Genomic DNA, 19,483 nt, shown 5'->3' on the forward strand with positions numbered 1-19,483 from the left:
GCACAAAATTTTATTTTTTTTTATTTTGTGATAGCGTTGTTATTCTCAAAGCTCTGCAGTAAGCACATGGTTTAATAGTGTTCCCACAGATTCCTGCCTGAAATGCATTATGTACCTGATAGGTGAAGCTGGAGTTATTTGTATTCTTAATTTGCCTCATATATCAATTGTGTTGAAATTTGTTCAGCATGAAGGTCATTGATTATGGTCTACTTAACAAGCCTGGATTGTTGTCCTTCATTCACTCTTCAGGCTTTGGCTCAGGCCATTAAAGAGGCAAAAGAGCAGCACCCAGACATGTCTGTTACCAAAGTGGTTGTGCACCAGGAAACAGAGATCACTCCAGAATAAGACAGACTGATCCTTTGGGAGGTGAGTGTCCAACCTGAATGCACTGTCAACCACCCCTAACCATTCTCTGGTCTGACTGGAACTGGAATGTTGGAGTATTGGTATTAACTGCTGATGCAGTTAATATGAAGATCCCTTACCGTAAAAGGATAATATACCAAGGCCTAAAGTCCAGAATAAGGAGAAAATAGCACCATTCAGAAAATTGGAACTACAAAAAGTGAATCTTAAGCCAGCATTGTCTCACAAAAGGAATATGTATCCTCTAACCTCCCTACTCCACCCTACTATTTTTGATTTAGGTTTAATAAGAGCGAGGAGTCAATGGCAGAACTTGGTGGCATTTGTAATTTTGGATGAAATATCTAATTCAAAAGAGTTGGAGAACATGCAACTGTTAAGAGAAGACTAAATCATTTCAACCAGACCAGGAAAATCATTGCTGTAAAAATTCCTATTGTTCGAAGGCCCTGGTCATACCATGTCCAGAAAGCTGGATCTGATAAAGAGGCACAAACAAACAGCTTGCTAGGAGCGGGGTCCAGAAAAGGATTGGTATCAATACCAGGGGAGCCAAGCACCAGCTACTGATTGATAGAGCAGTCACTCAAGACTGCAAGACTGCAAGTGCACTACCTGGATTGATGACAAGAAAGCCTATGACTCAATGCCACACACATGGATCCTGGAATGCTTGTGATTCATCAACATCAACAGGACACTAGAGCCTTCCTCAAGAACTCAATGGGGCTGTGGAGAAAGTGGAGGAAGTCAGCCACAGCCAAATACCTACAACAAATAAGGCAGGTCCTGAAGAGTCGGCTGAATGGAAAGAGCGAGGTCCGGGTTATCAATACATACGCACTGCCAGTCATCAGATACTAGCTAACACTAGTGCTAAAATACTAAAGTTATTAGAATTGTCATTAATGGATGGTGGAGATCGGTGATTGGGCAGATAATTGAAACTCTTGCACTTTGACTTTAGGCCACAAACAAATTTGATTAATGTTACATGTTCACTAATGTTGAATATAATGGGCAATCTTCAGGAAATTTAAGAACTGGTTCCCTCATATATTGCCCCGAAGGAAAAATTACAACAACTGATCCAGCAGAGTTTCCTGATAAAGACTGGTATGCGTGGGGAAATCTTCAGGACCAGCACTCACCATCTTGATAAAATTCATGCAACCCCTGATTAATGATGAGTATTTTTTAGCAATAATCCAACTAGCATGCGAACTCTGCATACAACAAGGGAAGGTAGTCCAGCCAAAGTTCATCCCCATCTTTCATAAAGACAAAATATCATGTTGTTATTGACAATACAACAAAAATGATTAATATAAAAAAGAAGTTGAATGAGAGGGAAAGACACATCCAATCACTGTAAACTCTGGATGAACTGTGTTTGCATGGTGTGTCACTAGAAGCTTGTCAGCCCAACAATGTGCGACGCAGCACCCAGAACATTAGAGTGTAAATTTTACACGACACCCTCTGATTAAAAGGAAAAGCAACATGGAAATCTGTGATTACTTAAAAAAAAAAAAAAGTCAGTTCAGTGGAATGTTCCATTCACTTAACATGAAGCAGATTATCTTCATAGCTGCTGTGATATCTGTTGTTGTCCAGTCTTCCAAAAGCAAGAGAGAAGTAGAAGAAAAGAAGAGAAGGTAGAGTGGTCGTCCATTGGTTTAATCCCTGGCCTCAGCAGTCTACATGTCGAAGTATCCTTGAGCAAGACACTGAACCCTAATATGCTCCTGATGCTGTGCCATTGGCGTGTGAATAGTTTAAGCTCATAACGAGCAGGTTGCGTAGCCACCATTGTATTAATGTGAGTGGGTGAATGCAGACTTTGAGTGTTCGTCAGACTAGAGAAGTGTTATGTAAATACAGCTTACTTCACTGAAAAAAGTAAAGTTGGGTTCTGTTCTGGGTTTTGTTTGTTTGTTTGTTTGTTTTTTTAGTGACATGTTTACAAGTAGTTTGCAATTTGCGTAATATCATATCTTTTCAAACATGCTTCTGTGTGAATCACAGCTTTAACTCCAGTTTGTCACACTCAGGACAATACAGTGATAGAGAATTGAAGATAAAATTTGGAAATGATCATTGGACCAACGCAATTATATTCTGAAAGTCGATTGGATCGGGAGAACATCCTCCATTGCAACATCATTTTATGTGTTTTGGCCAATAACAAATTAGTATTAAAGATTCAACTAGAAAATTTCCTCTGGGGAAATTTTGAAAGGGCCACAGGGGCTACTGCCGGAGTGTGTACATTATGATGAGATTCTTCAGACATTTCAAACAATTAATACTAGTAACATTATGATACAAGGAGCCAGTGTTGGGAAAGTTCACTTTCTACATGAACTAGTTCAAAGTTCAGTTCACAAATTTTAAAATGAACTACTTCAGTTCATAGTTCGTAATTCAAAATTTTGAACTAAGTTCACCATTCTAAAAATGAACTAGTTCATAGTTCTTTTTTTCCATATGTTGCTGCGGGCCATTATTTTTCAAAATTACTGACACAGCCCATGTAGAACCACAGACAGCAATTATTTCATCACTTTTAACACTGTAACTGTGCGTCAGATTTCATCTTCATATCCAATTTTGAATTCTTATCCAACCATGGTTTACATTAGCACTGAGGGGACAGCATTTCCCCATTGCTGCTGTAATGCTGTGTTGCTGTCCATTCAGTCCACACTAGTAACAGCTGCAGCTTTTCACCCTAGGGCGGATTTTCTTTTTGAAAGCCGGTGGGCAAAGTTTGCACAGAAATGTAAGATTTTTCCCATACTCACCGACCTTGTCATAAAACTCGTTTAAATGATCATACGACGCCTCCTTGCTGCTTTGTCGGCTACATGCTGCTGTCGGCTCTATGCTGGTTTTTGTTTTGATGATGCATGCGGTGCTGCGACGCTGGTAGCTGGTGTTGCCAGATAGGGAGTTCACTACACATTAAGGCTTGTTTACGGTGTGTTTTTGCCAGGTTGTCGCCTGGAAGGCTCTATAGAAATCTGGCACCCTATTGAACAAAGTCAAACTGAGAGAGCGTGCCGTTCACGTTCAGACACCAGAATGAACGAGTTCATAGTAACGTTCATCAGGCAGTAATACAGTACGTTCAGTTCACATTCGGCCAAAATATGAAGGAGTTCATGAACTATCATTCAATGAACGACCACACACACACACACACACACACTGGCACAGGTGCACACGCACGCGCACGCTCTCGGTGCAACAGACACACACGCATTCAGACGGAGAAACAGGGCGATTTTCTGCCTCTGCGCTGGTCTCACATTTGGGCTTATGCTGACAAAACAGTAGCTCCTACGAGAAAAAAACACAGACCATCATCACTCTAAGGGCTTCCTGAACGATTTGGTGTGAGTTTGGTGTTTCTACAGACAATATTTTGTAGACACTTGCGAGTTTAAAACAGGAGTCTGCTTCTCTCAGAAAATCTTTGTATTGGAGTCAATGAGGAGCAGAGACAGATGTGGCCGCACTTAGAGGCTGCTAATTCAAATTCTGTAAGTCTATTTTTGAGCACATTGCGAGAGACAAAACAAATTTGTCTACAAATTTGGAAAAAAATCATGTGTGTAGAGTGTAAATTGTGGCTGGGAAGAGTGTGGAAAGAGAAAAAATCTGAATTTTTTTTCAGCTCTCTCCCACTCTGACTGATGACGTCACCCACTCTAACGCGAACATTCCATGCAATACACACCCATTATAATCTCAAAATTTCTCCAAAAATGATCATGGTCATTGAACAGTGATTGATCAAAAAGTTTGTTGTTAGTTTGTGGTCACCACTGCGCACTGCCCAATCCAAAAAGGGCAGATTGTCTCCTTTGACATCATCCTGAGGGCACTTGATGTTTCTGTCCACTGCATTGATGTAATCAATGAAAGCTTCCTGTTATGTGTGCAAACACACTCAGACCCGAGGAGGGCAACTCACAGTGATGGACTTCAGAGAGAACACAGGAGAACAGGCAGGTCGAAAAAAGCAAAAGGTTTATTAACCAAAGGTGTCCACAAAAACAAGGAAACAAAAGGCGAGAGCAAAAAACACTCTAGGCTGGTTGCAAACAAAATATGATTTAACAGAGAGTGTCCACAAAAACTTGAAACAAAAGGCGAGAGCATAGAAACGCTCTAGGCTGGTTGCAAACAAACTCCTCTCACAGGCAAGGCTGGGCTGGGCTGAGGGCTTACCGACAGGTGGAAGCTCCTGAAAAAATAAGAGACTGAGTCAGCACGGGCACAAAACACAGGAGAGCGGAAAACAGGAAGAGGAACGAACAGGTGTACCACAGAGACAAGCAGACGATCCGACGAATACTGGTGGACTGAGCCGGGATTAAATACAACTGTTGATTAGGTTGTAGATGAGGTGATGACTTGCAGGTGTGAAACAAGGCAGGGCTGCAGGAGCTGGGCAGGCAGGTGCAGCCCACAGCACGGACCTGAACAGACAGGGAAAGACAGACAAGACCACAAGGGGACAAGGAAACACAGGGAAAGCAAAAGGGGAAAGGAGGAGACTGAGCACTGCCTAACACTTCCACTTCCTGTGTTCTAATTTTGAGCCAGGTGTCATCCACTTATTTAAACCAATGGCTGTGGGAGTTCTCATGAAGGAGATCAGGGCTCTGCTCTCTCCTTCTTCCAAATAGAGATTAACCACCATAGGGGAGACCAGTGACCCCATGGCACAGCCATGCCTCTGTCTGTAGAAACCCTGGTTGTACTGGAAATAGGTAGGTTGGCAGAGCTCTAGCAGGGCCCAAATGTGATCTGGGGTGCGGTTGGTTCTGTGCTGTCCTGTAGCAGTCGTTTCCTTACAGTCTTCACTGCTTCCACAGTGGGAATGCATGTGAAGAGTGGGGTGACATCATAAGATACCATGGTTTCATCTGAGTAAAGTTTTAGATGTCTCACATTGTCGGCAAAATCCTGGGAGTTTTTGATGTGGTGTGGAGTGTTGCTGACCAACGAAGTGAGGATGTTTGCTAGATATTTGGCAATGACGTAGGAAAATGAGTTGATGTTGCTGATGATGGGTCTGAGTGGGGCACCTTCCTTGTGTATCTTGGGGCATCCATAAATGCAAGGAGTGGCTGTCCCGGGGGAAAAGATGGTAATACAGTGGTCAGTCAATGGCTTTGTCCTTTTCCAGTAACTGTAAGCAGGTGATTAGCTCCGTCTGTTGGTAGGATCTTGCATCAGTGTCACTGAGTAGACTGGCTTGACTTGGCATGGTAGGCAGCTGTGTCAGTTTTTCTTTCTTCTGTCTGTTCTTGTGGACTTGTGTAATGTCATGTGTCAGTTACGTCCACATTTATCCAAGAACAGTCCAATAACAGAAGGATTCTTGCTCTGCACATTTTTTCCAGAATGTTTTGGGAACTGAATTGTGTTTTAAAATAAGTATCCCTGCAATCCTTTCTCAACAACCAGCAGTGATGTTGGAAGGACATGAGCCAAACTACCGTTATAATTCTTCTTCTACAACTGTTTTTTTTTTTTTTTTTTTTTTTGGCAGTTAACCCTTTAGAGTTCAAGTACTGCATCTGCTGTATTGTAGTGTAGGGTGCACTCTCGGGGTCCTTTTTTGGCTCTGTGATGGCACCAGTCATCTTCAATGGAGCGGTCTGCAGGGCCGTGGTATCTCCACTGCTAACAGGAATAATGGCTAAGCTATCATCCCTGATGGAGAACATGCCCCACCTCATGCAGGGCACTCTGACATTACTGTGCAGTACCTTCAGTAACAGGCTGCGTTACCTGCTCTGTGTGAAGGAGAGATATTGTAGGTCTGGCCTCCACGCTGCTGTAAGACTTTATAATCAACGCTGCTCATACTGCTTCTTACTAATACACTATCCCCTTTGCTGCTGTAACACTGCAAATTGCCCTGCAACAGGATTGATAATGGCTTATCTTATTTTACCTAATCTTATGTTAACTAGTAATCTTCGTCTGAAGTTCAGCATGCCAATTCCAAAATCCCAGAAATGAGACTTCCAACTGCACATACTCTGTATTGTGATTCCCTTTTATTTTGCAGAACAAACTCGGTAACATTACTTATTGCAGTTGCGGTTAGTAAGCCAGAGCTTCTGTAAAGTAAGCACAGGCTGGTGAAATTTATTAAAATAATTTTGCACCAGAATGGGTATGACTGACTGAGCATAATCTCATGAACTTCCGGTTCCGGTTCCGTTTCCGTGTTTCTGCTCTCAGTCTGTGTCTTAACACTTGGTCTTTTAGCCTTTTAACTTAGTTCTATGAGTTGGAGTTTTAGCCTTTCTTAGCTCTTCAGTTTTTAAGTCTCCGGCATTTTAACTGCTTTTAGCGTTGGGCCAATCAAGAGAACTTTTTCGGGCACGCGAGCCGCCATGCCTTCACCGGGCGCTGCTGTGTCACCTGGAGAGCTGGAAGAACTGCTAAAAATAGCAAACAAAAAGATCGCTGACCTTACTGAGGACAAGAACCGAATATTGGACGAGCTGATGAGGAAGGATTCCATGCTGTCCACCCTCAGGTCTCGTCTCCCGGCGGTGACCAGCTGGCTAGAGTCAAAAAACGGAACCTCTGCTCTCGGCCACACAATTCTCTGGGAACCGTCCTCCTCCTGTCATCGACCCGTCTGCTCCACTCCAAGCAATACGACCCCCTGGACTGACGTGGTCGTCCGAAGGCGGAAAAGGGCTCCGAGCGGGACCCATGACAGGGCTCTTTCTCCCCCGAACCTGCCGCTCTCCAATAAATATGCGGCCTTGTCGGTGAGCGAGAAGCCGGTGGGCCGTGACCAGCACCAGAAGACTGCACCTGTCTCTGTGGCCCCTACCATCATGCCCCCGTTGACGGACACCGTAGCCTTTCCTCCACTCACGGCTAGCTGCCCTCCAGCAGAGGGGTGTCCTGCATCAGGTGGGTGTCCAACAAGGGGCTGCTCACCTCCACCATCCCGCTCCTCATCCTCTTCTCAGCGCAGGCGGCTGGTCAAGGACGCGGTGCGCTGGCACTCCTCACGTTCCCCCCACCTGGCGAGGGATCACACCCGGGGCCCTGGTGTGGGTGGCAGGGTGGCTGAGCTGGCTTGCCCCCCTGAAGATCGAGCGGACGCTCCCACAACCCTCGTCATCGGGGACTCCATCGTGCGGCACGTCCGCATGAGGGGGGCGTCCACCCTGTCCTTCCCCGGCGCCACCGTTATGGATATAACGGGGAAAATTGCGGATATCCTGACCTCGCATCCGCAGGCGAAAAGGATTATCATCCACGCAGGAGCGAACGACATCGCCAGGCAGCAGTCCGAACTTTTAAAGCGGGACTTCACCCACCTTTTTAACACCGTGGCACAGTCCCAGGTGAGCGTTTTTATCTCCGGCCCTACCCCCACCTGTGACAGAGGGATAGGCAGCTTCAGCAGGCTGCTCAGCCTCAACACCTGGCTCTCCTCTGCCTGTAATTCTCACCGTGTCGGCTTCATCGACAATTTTGATGTCTTTTGGGAGAGACGGCATCTCTTTGGTCGAGACGGTCTCCACCTGAACGTAGCAGGTGCCCGCATGCTGTCCACTAACCTGGCATATGGTGTGCAGCATGCCAATCTCCCCACACCAGTACCAGCTGATCTGTCCGCGATACAATCAAACCCATGTGATTGACTGCCTGCACGTCACACACACACACCCCACACCCCCAGTCTGCCCACAGAACTACCGGACAGCACCGTCCACACCATTACAACTATCATCTCACACAGAACACACAAACCGAGGAATGTTTTCAGACCACGCACACTGACCATCATCCAACCATTTCACTACGATGAGCGCACGTTCAGCACGAATATTAACGTGGCAGTGCTGAACGTGCGCTCTCTTTTAAACAAGACCTTTTTAATGAATGATGTGATTTTAGATCATAAGTTAGACTGCCTTCTTTTAACCGAGACATGGCTTGGCACTGACGCACCTGTTGCTCTCACTGAGGCTTCCCCACCAAATTTTAACTTTTTATTTTCTACTAGAGGGGGTAGAAAAGGAGGTGGAACTGCATCAGTAGTAAATAACACACTGACTTCTACTGCAGTGTCTTTTAACAGTTTCTCATCATTTGAGCACCACACCTTTGTTTTTAGCAGCCCTCCAATTCTCTGCATTACTGTATATAGACCACTCCATCACTCTAGCTCTTTTATCAGTGAATTTTCAGATCTTTTATCAATCATTCACACTTCTTACAACAGAATTTTAATAACTGGTGATTTTAACCTACATGTTGATGACACCTCGGATCCAATATCCAGAGAATTTTTAAATCTTTTAAACTGTCTAGATTTTAAGCAGCACGTCACGCAGCCAACTCACAACAGAGGACACACCCTGGACCTGGTCATAACCCATGGCCTGTCCATTGGTGTGCCCTCTGTTGTCGACCTGGCTGTGTCTGACCACTACTGTGTGTTTTTTAATATCACCAGTTTTAACCAGCGGAATGCCCCGGTGAGAACAGTGAGGAGGCGCTACCTAACTTCTGAAGTGGCTGCAAATTTTATCAAGATTTTACAGAGCACTCCTGCTGAAATTTTACCTGCACCATGTGATTTTATTGTTGATAGTTTTAACAGCAAGCTGACATCAACTCTCGACTCAGTAGCTCCACTTTTAACTAAAACAATCACAAGAAAACCAATACCCTCGTGGAGAAACAACAATGAAATAAAAAAACTGAAAAGACAATGCAGGAGTACCGAGAGGAGATGGAGGAAAACTAAAATATCAGTCCACCTCGAGACTCTACGGCAACAACTCAAAAGCTACAATAACGCAGTTAAACAGGCAAGAATTTCTCATTTCTCACAACTTATCATAGACCACAAAAACAACCCCCGGTTCCTCTTCTCCACCTTTGATATTTTAACAAACACAAATTTTAATAAAGTTCTTAACATGCCATCAGACGCTCTCTGTGAGAACTTTGCAGACCACTTCAGAACTAAAATCAAGGACATCAGATGCAGCCTTTTATCCCAACAAGTTTTATCTGTTAACACACCTAACTTGCTGTCTTTGACCGAGGAAACACTGGAGACTTTCGCCCTGGTTGATGCGAGGACACTTGGTCGAGTTTTCTCCCAAGTAAACCCAACAACCTGCCTTTTAGATCCAATTCCCACTTCACTTTTAAAAGCATTTTATGGATTCTTCGAGGAACAGTTTTTAAACATTATGAATTGCTCCCTTCAGACGGGTGTCTTCCCCACCGCTTTTAAAACAGCTGTGGTGAAGCCCCTTCTGAAGAAGAGCACTTTAGATCCCAACGTTTTTAATAACTACCGTCCTGTATCCAACTTACCCTTTTTAAGTAAAATTTTAGAAAAACTGGTTTTTAACCAAGTCACTGACTTTTTAAACAGAAACAACATCTTAGAGAGACATCAGTCTGGTTTTAGGATAAACCACAGTACCGAGACAGCACTTTTAAAAATTTTAAATGACATCAGGTGGAACTTAGATAACAAGAAACTCACAGTCTTGGTTCTACTGGATCTAAGCGCCGCCTTTGATACAGTAGACCATCACATTTTATTAAATAGACTCAGACACCTGGTCGGCCTCTCTGGCACTGTTTTTAACTGGTTCCACTCTTATCTCACAGACCGATGTTTTTATGTAAGTATGGATAGTTGTTCCTCAGGAACCCATGAAATTAGGTGTGGGGTTCCCCAAGGCTCAATTTTAGGTCCAATTCTTTTTAATCTTTATATGCTTCCTCTCGGAGACGTCATTAGGAGACACGGCATCAGTTTCCATAGCTATGCTGATGACACACAGCTGTACATTGCCGTGTCTCCTGATGATACAGGGCCAATTGATGCCCTTTTTAACTGCATTTTAGATATCAAGTCATGGATGGCAGGGAATTTCCTACAGCTCAACCAGGACAGAACAGAGGTTTTAGTTATAGGTCCTGAAGGCCAGACTGAGAAACTTTTACCAAAACTACAAGATTTTAAACCAACCCAATCTGTAAAAAACCTGGGCGTGAATTTTGACTCTGAGCTGACTTTTATCCCACATATCAAAAATATAACAAAGATAGGCTTTTATCATCTTAAGAACATAGCCAGAGTCCGCCCGTTTCTCTCTCAGGCCAGCACAGAGGTGCTAATGCATGCTTTTATTTCCTGTCGTTTAGATTACTGTAATGCCCTGCTCTCTGGTCTTCCTAAAAAGAGTATTTCATACCTCCAATTGCTGCAAAACTCAGCCGCACGCGTGCTGACAAAGACCAGAGGGCAGGCCCACATTACACCAGTTTTACAGTCGCTGCATTGGCTCCCTGTCCGCTTCAGGATCGATTTTAAGGTTCTTTTACTAGTTTTTAAATGTCTTAACGGGCTTGCGCCCTCTTACTTATCTGACCTGCTTTTACCATATCAACCCTCGCGGACCCTGAGGTCCTCCGACACCGGCCTTTTATCCATACCAAAAGCCAGAACAAAAACACATGGTGAGGCGGCATTTAGCCACTATGCCCCACGCCTGTGGAACAGCCTGCCGGAGGGCCTCAGGACTGCAGAGACTGTTGACATTTTTAAAAAAAGGTTAAAGACACACCTTTTTAATCAGGCTTTTAACTGACTTCAAATTCTTCTTATGTTTTTATCAATTATCTTATGTTGATGTCTTTTATTCTGATGTCCTATATTTTGCATTATTTTACCCTATTTTATCTACTTTATTTATTATCTTATGAAATTCTCTTCTTTTAACTGTTTAATTTATTTTTTATTTTTTACTTTAATTCCAGTGTTTCCTCTGGGGGGTCCTCCACACTGAGAGTTGTGTCTGGTCTGCTCCGGGGGTGCTGTCCTCGGGCCCCATCGGCCCGGCTGGTGGGGGGGCTCCCTACCTTGGTGTGGGGACTCGCCGGTACGTCAGGGCCGGTGGGGCCCAGGTGCCGGTGCCCCCTGTGCTCATAGCCCGTGATGACTCCTCTCGGTGTGGACGGCCCCAAAGGTGGCATTCTCCTCAATCCTCAGTGCCTTGCATGTCTCATTACTCCTGCTACTGGCTGTGGTGAGATTGTGTGTGTGTGTGTGTGTGTGTTTCTGTGTGTGTGTATGCATGTGGTTGAGGGTGTGTGTTAGTACTTAGGGGGGGTGGGAGGGTTGGGTTTTTCGTGTTATTCTGTTTTTATTTATATTGTTTTTAACTCTTGTAAAGCACTTTGTTTTGCACTATGTATGAAAAGTGCTATATAAATAAAGTTTGATTTGATTTGAATACAATTTGAACACAGACAGTGTAATTACTCAGCATGTCCAGAGCATAACTCTTTGTTGATGTTCAATCATCCAGCTTTTGTATGTTTGTTTTGAGAAACATTTGGGTTATAATTAAAGTAGACTTCCTCAGGTGTACTGCCAACTTCTCTACATTATTCTTCTGAGAAGAACTTTGTTAAGAGTATTAGCTTAGCAAAGCACTCTATCCTGTCTGGGAGGAGTCTATTTAGACTGTGAGACACCACTGAGGGCTTCAACAATCCCATGTACCTTTCTATGTAATTGGAATATTCAGTCAACTTCAGTGTGTTTACATCGGGCTGAATCCTGAGAACAGCCTCATCTCCCTGCTATAACCATCACATCTTTTCTCAGAATCAGAATTTTTGGCCACGGATGTGTACACATACAAGGAATGTGGCTCAGTTTTTTTTTGTTTGTTTTTTTAATCAGAATTGAAGTCATCTATACTCCACTGCTCTGGGACAGACATGTTTATTACCGTATTTTCTGGACTGTAAGTAGCTCTAGAGTATAAGTCGCATCAGTCAAAAACTGCGTCATGAAGAGGAAAAAAACATATATAAAATGCACTGAACTATAAGTCGCATTTATTTAGAAATTTATTTTACAAAATCCAAGACCAAGAACAGACATTTAATCTGGAAAAGGCAAGTTATTCAACTAGACAATAGCACTCAGAACAACAGGCTGAATAGGTGTCCGGTATGTTAACGTAACACATTAACAGTTATTCAACTACACAGTAGCACACAAAACAACAGGCTGAATAGGTGTCCGGTATGTTAACGTAACATTTCAACAGTTATTCAGCTACACAATAGCATAAAGAACATACCTGGGAGGCTGAACAGGCTAAATTAACATAACAGGCCAGCGAGTCCAACAGGCAAGTTCACCGATCTCATTCCACATCACTGAATCCATTGAACTCTTCATCCTTTGTGTCGCTTAAGCAATACATCACGACAGGCCGTGATATGCGCTCATTATATCACAGAACTATTGAGTGAATCAATTTCAATTTGACCTTACATTTTTGAACTGTTCATTTCCAGATGCCGTAACTTCTCAGTTAGTGGCAGACCTCAAGTGTAGAGAGAACCAGCCCTGTATTCAGAGCAGTCTTATATTAAAGATGGGACTAATTTCCTTTGTGGCCTTTTATTGTGGCCAGCCTAAGGCACACCTGTGCAATATTCATGCTGTCTAACCAGACCTGTAAGGTGGGATGGGTTGTCTCAGCAAAGGAGAAGTGCTCACTAACATTTAGACAGATTTGTGAACAATATTTGAGAGAATTTGTTTTTTTGGGGTATATAGAAAATGTTCTAGATCTCTGAGTTCAGCTCATGAAAAATGGGAGCAAAAACCAAAGTGTTGGGTTTATATTTTTGTTCAGTGTAATATGCAAGAGCTGAGTTTCATTAAGACTATCTTAACAGTGGTTGAAATAAAAAAAGTGGAAGCAATTGGAGATATTTTGTGAATTAAACAATATTCCTAGTGGTAATTGTGACATGATTATTTCATTGTGCTGTTTGAATTAGTGGTGTGGAAATGTCCATTATACTGAAATTACCATGTGAACATTTATAGCACAAGCGATTCCACTGTGGCTTAAGTTTTTTGCTTGGTCATTGAGCTGTCCATATCGCTGCCTTCTATTTAAGACTTACCATTAAGTAAATACCTGATTTTATTCAAGAATTTACTCCAACCATCATTATAGTAATTTACACTATTATTATTCAAATATCAAATTTCCTTGATCAACTTTCTCCTTATATGTAACATTATATGCAACCTTATATGTAGGGTAAACATGCTTAGTTTCACTCTGGGTATCACTGTTGTTTTTCCTTCTGTGCTCACAAATCTGATATTGCAGGGGTATTCATGTGTTGACATCTTAAGTACTGAAATTTGGCTGTTAAAATTCACTAAAGATATCTTTCTGTTTTTTCTCTGGCCATCTATTCATCTCTCTTTCAATCTACCAGTCCTCAAACCATATCTTAGATCTGTCAGCTGCTCCCACTCTTCCCTCTTACTTGTGTCTCCATCACACCATTTTACCGCAGCCATCACACCTAACTGCACATGAGACACTGAACCACCAGACCACATCAGAAGGAACAAGTTCAACGTTGAACTAAGAACTTTAACCTCCATGAACCTGGAGTTTACCCCGAAGGAGACGGAGTCACCAGAAAATTCCGAAGAACCCTCCCAGTATTCCCTGCAGTCCCCCCTTGTTCTACTTTCTGCCAATATATCAATCACTGGACTGATCAAAAATATCTTTTTTAAAGAGAAAAGAAGAAAATGAAGTATAGCATTTGTGGATTTACTGATCTCCTATTTGTCTGGAGATTTTTAAAAAATTTCAAGGGCATTTGGTCTTTTAATGTTGAGATTACTGGTACTTTATTTTTCTACAGCTTTTCTTACCATCAGAATTGGTTATCAATAACTTGGAGATCAAGTGTTTTTTAACAGTTTGTTCCAAACAGCATTAACAAAGGGATTTTGGGTGATTTTTTTTTTGTGGGATTGTACACATCGGGAAATGAGGATGCCTCTCAAATCTGAGCATGAGTTTGGTGTCATTTTTTGTACAGTAAATATTTTATTTACCCCTCAATGTGAAAAAATATTTTTTCAATATATGTATAAAAAAGATTGATTTTATCAAACCATAGGGGCAATTACTCCTTTCATCTTATTTACAGTTATGATTTAATTATTTGTTGAATGATATTCACATTTTTGGTTGTTTTAATTTTCCTTGTTTTTGTAGTGCTTGTGTCACTGGAATGGAGTTTTTATCAGGACCAAGGAGGCAGCAGTGTACTGAAATTACCTTTCCTTTATTTATTACCCCATCTTCTTTTTGTGTGTTTTGCCTTTTACATCTACTCAGTGCACTTGTATGTCTCTTCCTAATTTTGTATTGAGAGCATTCCAATCATCAGATACAATTTTACTAATTTCTACATCAACATCCAGTATTTCTGCATGTGTTTCACGTTTATACTTTTCTACCAAATGTAGACTGTGTAGTCATCCAGAAATGGAAATTCAAATGACACTGAAGTCAAACATGGCCGAGGTTAACTGGAATCAAAGTGTACCATCTGCTTGATTGTTGTTGAAGCAGTTCAAAAGTGAAGAGATGAGCACAGGATGATGCCTCATTAAACTGCAAATGCTTTGATTTACATGGATCTTGCTATATCAGTCTTAACATTTATGTTTGTAATTTTATTAGAATCTGATTTAAAGCAATATTCCAATTATTTGGACGTCAACGCATTTAAAAGTCTTTCTGGTTAAAGTTTTTAATTACACTCAATAATTACACCAGTTCCTAACATACAGCAAGCAAGAGAAATTACATGTCTTCACAGAATATTAAGGATAATTCCAGTTTAACTTGGGTCTTATTAGGGTCTAAACACTGACTGGAGTGAAGGCCCTATTGTAATGCAATTATTTCTTATTATTATTATTATTAGGGCCTGAGCACTGACCGCTGCAAGTTTTGGCATGTATTATTCAATGCCAAAGTGAATTGCATTTTGAATTATTTATTATTTTCACATATACGTGCCAAAATGGTTCGATAGCGCCCCTCAAAATTTCAACAAAATACTCACCTTGATGTGTCAAATTCAGTAGGCACACGTATGGTGTCCAAACTTACAGAAAAAGGCTCTTGGAGCCATACCTTCAACCCAACAGGAAGTCAGCAATTTTGAGTTTACTGTACAAATTTTACACAGCTTTTGCCATTGGTCATACTTCAAAAGCCTCTAAGAATGTAATCCAGTCCATCTCAAACTTGGTCAGGGTTAGGGAGCTTTTGAGTTTATGTCAAACGGCGTATCCATGGCAAGGTGTAGAATTGACCTATATCACGATGAATCAGGAAATGGATTGTAATTCTACTGCATATGGTCAAAGCTTTACCAAACTTGTTTGATGAGAGTCCTAGCCTGATGATCTCTCCATGCCAACACCGATTTATGCTCCCTGTGGCACTTATCGGCCACATGAAATGACATTTTTATTCTTTGATGTACTCCTTGCATAGTGACCACATGTCTTGAGTGTACTTGTACCAATTAGGCCCAAATTTCACAAAATTGATTTAAGTCCTAGACTGAGGACATCATTCAATTTAAATGAAAATTTTTATCATGCCGTGTACACTTGATATACGAGAACGTAACAACAAAATTAGTGGCTGTTCTCTATTGCTACATAGCGGGCACAGGAGGTGACACTGAACTCCTTTGTTCAGTGTCCAAAACACATTAAAATTCAGATCCATGTGAACCAGTCAGTGTCCAAAAATGTGTCTGTGGCTGGCGTATGGGATGCGAAGGCCCATTCATCACTGCTTGCTGCTTTACTTTTATATTGCATTTCACAAAATAATGCATGATACAATAAATTGACAAACATGATGCCAATACCGTTTGATGTAAGGATCAATTATCATTGGTAAGGTGATGTAATCAGATATTTTCTGCAAACTCTAAAATACATAATTACTTGGAGTGCTGAAGCATGTACTTTCAGTTGAGTTTAAAGTAGTTTTTAGCCCTGTAAAACATTTATATGTAGAAGTTGTGTTCAAACTTATGACGCTACAGTGACTTTCTATTTACATAGTTTTTGACTGGATAGGACTGATGGTTCCTGACAAACTATTTAAAAATTCTACAGTCTTTAACAGCTATGATATTCCTGAAGTTTTAATGGTGCAATCTGATTAAGTAAATCATTCAAAACTATCTAGTAGGTGTACACAAACTTAGAGATGCATATCTGAATAGTTTGTGAAACCCAATCCTGCTGAGTGTTTAGGAATGGCCAACACGATGACCCAAGTTGTAATAAACTTGAATTATCCTTTAACAAAATGTCCTGATATACACCATCCATAATGGGTTTTTTTTGCAACTTTGTCTTTGAAAGTAAATGATAATCAGTTTTGATCAAATACTCCCAGGAACTAAACTCAGGAATTAACTCACTCACTGACACTTTCTTTCAGTGTGGATGTCATTAGTTGAAACTGCTGACTGCAGTTTATTTTTTCACTCATTTAGAATGCTATATGATAGGAGTGAATGTAACCCAAAGTAAGTATAACCTGGTCATGCAGCGCAAAGTTTATACAGTCAAAATAATGGCTGCATAAACCGCAGCATAGTTAGTGATAATGGAAAGATTTTCAAGGTTACAGCTAAAAGATTTTGTCAATGCAGAAACAGAAATACCCTCCATTTTGCTTTTCATTTTTGTGGTGCCAGTACGTTTTATCCAAATTCTATAAATTGAGGTAGCAAGGTTATTGTTTTAGTGGTTCGTTAGTTAACCCATCAATTAAACAGTCACATTAAGTTCTCATGAAGATACTTTTGTCCACAAATGTAATAAGACTCTTTAACTTTAAGCAAATATTGAAAACTAGTTAAGAGATAAGCATGCGACATATACAACATAATCATTAGTATAGAAATGTACATTAATATGTGGGGTCGAGGACATTATATAATTTTTACAAATAGTGAACAGAAGAAGACCCAGGATAAACCCATGTGGGTCACCAATATTATCTTAAGATAATATTTATTTAAATCTGAAATATATTTTCTGCTGTAAGTAATTATTTAGCAGAGTAAAATGCGTTCAATAGATCAATAACAAGTACAGCACAGTGTTGAAGACTATCCAGGCAATTACCATTCTAATTTGTTAATGTATGAAGCAGGCATACCATCATTCAAACTATCACCTTAACCTGAAAATTGGCATAGTGCATGCAAACACTCAAACATTATATTGTTAATATTATAACAATATATAAGTCTAGGAGGCCAAAGTTGAACAAAGTTGAAATTCCTCCTTAGTGCACACTACACATTCAAATCAGATACATATTCAGTATTGCATCTGTCATTTATATTTTGTCCATTTTCAAAAATGATTCTTTTTTAGTACCCAATATTCTGTACAGTCCTCCCAACTTGTAGTTATTTCACTGTTTCATCATCTTCTTCATGGCACTCCCCTTTCCCCTTGCAAAAAGCAAGCCGACATTTTTAAGTTCTTTCTCAATTGTGAACCCTCACTTTTCCATCACAGAAAGACATGTAATAAAAGAGCACCACAAATAAACACAAATGTAAAGATTGTATTTTATCTTGTTCTGTGTCTGTATATTGTTTTCATTTTAGATTATGGTTCAATTTTTTCTGTTTGTCTTATTCAGGATAAAATTGTTCAGCATGTAGATAATGTTCTCAAATAAAGAAGTGGTAATTAGCAAAAGCTGATGTACCTTTTACACTGAAATTCCAGATAATCTAAAAATCACAAACAGGAGTTACCATTAATGAGATGCATTCATGGCTCATTAAGTTAGTGTTGAGGGTTTATAAATTATTAGAAACTCAAAAGGAAGACAAAAAAAACAACAACAAACCCTTCAGTATGGGCTGCAAGATTCAAATTTTGAATGGAAAAAACACAGCAGTGGGGCAGTGGAGCTTAAAAAGTTTGATCTCAGGATGTCACTACAGAGTTAAAAAAAAAAAAAAAAAAAAAGAAGTATTTCTTTTCCACAAAATGGCAGGATCCTGCTTAACTTAAAAACATGTCCCAACATGGATTTATTCTCAGATCATCATCTGTGTGTGTGTGTGTGTGTGTGTGTGTGTGTGTGTGTTTCTTTATTTGGGGTGTTAAGAAAGCCACCCTCTCTTTCCTACTCTGCTTCATCTCTCTGTCTTTCCCAGACATTTAGCCTGTTTTGACCTTACATTGATATGACAGTTTGACAGTTTGAGTTATAGGAGTGAGTTTATTCTGTTGGACACTGTTTATTGGATTAAATGAATAGAGACAGTTCAATCATGTTTTTCTTGTAGGAAATGTTATAGATTTTCTCCCCTTATTTCCCACAGATATCAAAGAGGTGTGATTAGCATTGGCTTAAGCATTACCCCCTCTTCTGTAACAAAAAATATCTACAGCATCACTTGTATTTTCCCACAATATTAAATGGATCTCTTGTATACAAGTCCAATATGTTCATGTTTTTTCCAGTTTACATTTCTTCTACAACATCCTAAGAATTTTTATATGACACTTGGAGAATTTCCATTCCATTTACAAATATTTTAGATTAATTTGTGTTACTCTTTGTTATTGTCAAATTGTCGGACAGATGTCTTCTGGAAAGACAAACAACACATCAAACTAGACCTCCAAGAAGGTATTAATGGAGTCCAAGCTCCTTGTGAGAATGAAACTTGGTCAGACCTGCAGACCTACAGGTGTGGTGGATGTCTCACATTTCTACAGGAAATTTTTAAAACAGAAACATGGCTGCAACACAATGCATCACATAATCATATTTTAATGCCAGGATGGACATTTCACCAGAAAATAAGGTAAGTTTTTATTGCTATGTCTACTATGTGAATGACTTGAATTATCCTTTAACAAACTGTCCTGATATACACCATCCATTATGGTTTTTTTTGCAACTTTGTCTTTGAAAGTAAATGATAATCAGTTTTGATCAAATACTCCCAGGAACTAAACTCAGGAATTAACTCACTCACTGACACTTTCTTTCAGTGTGGATGTCATTAGTTGAAACTGCTGACTGCAGTTTATTTTTTCACTCATTTAGAATGCTATATGATAGGAGTGAATGTAACCCAAAGTAAGTATAAC

The 19,483-nt window shown here is 40.6% G+C and overlaps 1 protein-coding gene across 8 annotated transcripts in view; it reads left to right on the top strand.

Moving 5' to 3' along the window:
* Positions 1–19,087, top strand: part of epb41a (erythrocyte membrane protein band 4.1a) — a 102,330-nt gene extending 83,243 nt beyond the window's left edge. For 7 of the 8 annotated variants that reach the window (XM_076754384.1, XM_076754390.1, XM_076754391.1 and 4 more), the window contains 2 exons: positions 253–372; positions 13,726–19,087. In XM_076754384.1, the coding sequence (XP_076610499.1) occupies positions 253–351 (99 nt within the window). In that variant the 3' untranslated portion in view covers positions 352–372; positions 13,726–19,087. The remainder of the gene's footprint in view (positions 1–252; positions 373–13,725) is intronic. The other variant, XM_076754385.1, reaches the window with a different exon arrangement.
* The last annotated feature ends 396 nt before the right edge of the window (positions 19,088–19,483 follow it).

This window comes from Chaetodon auriga, chromosome 17, assembly GCF_051107435.1.
Source record: "Chaetodon auriga isolate fChaAug3 chromosome 17, fChaAug3.hap1, whole genome shotgun sequence".
NCBI classification, from domain to species: domain Eukaryota; kingdom Metazoa; phylum Chordata; class Actinopteri; order Chaetodontiformes; family Chaetodontidae; genus Chaetodon; species Chaetodon auriga.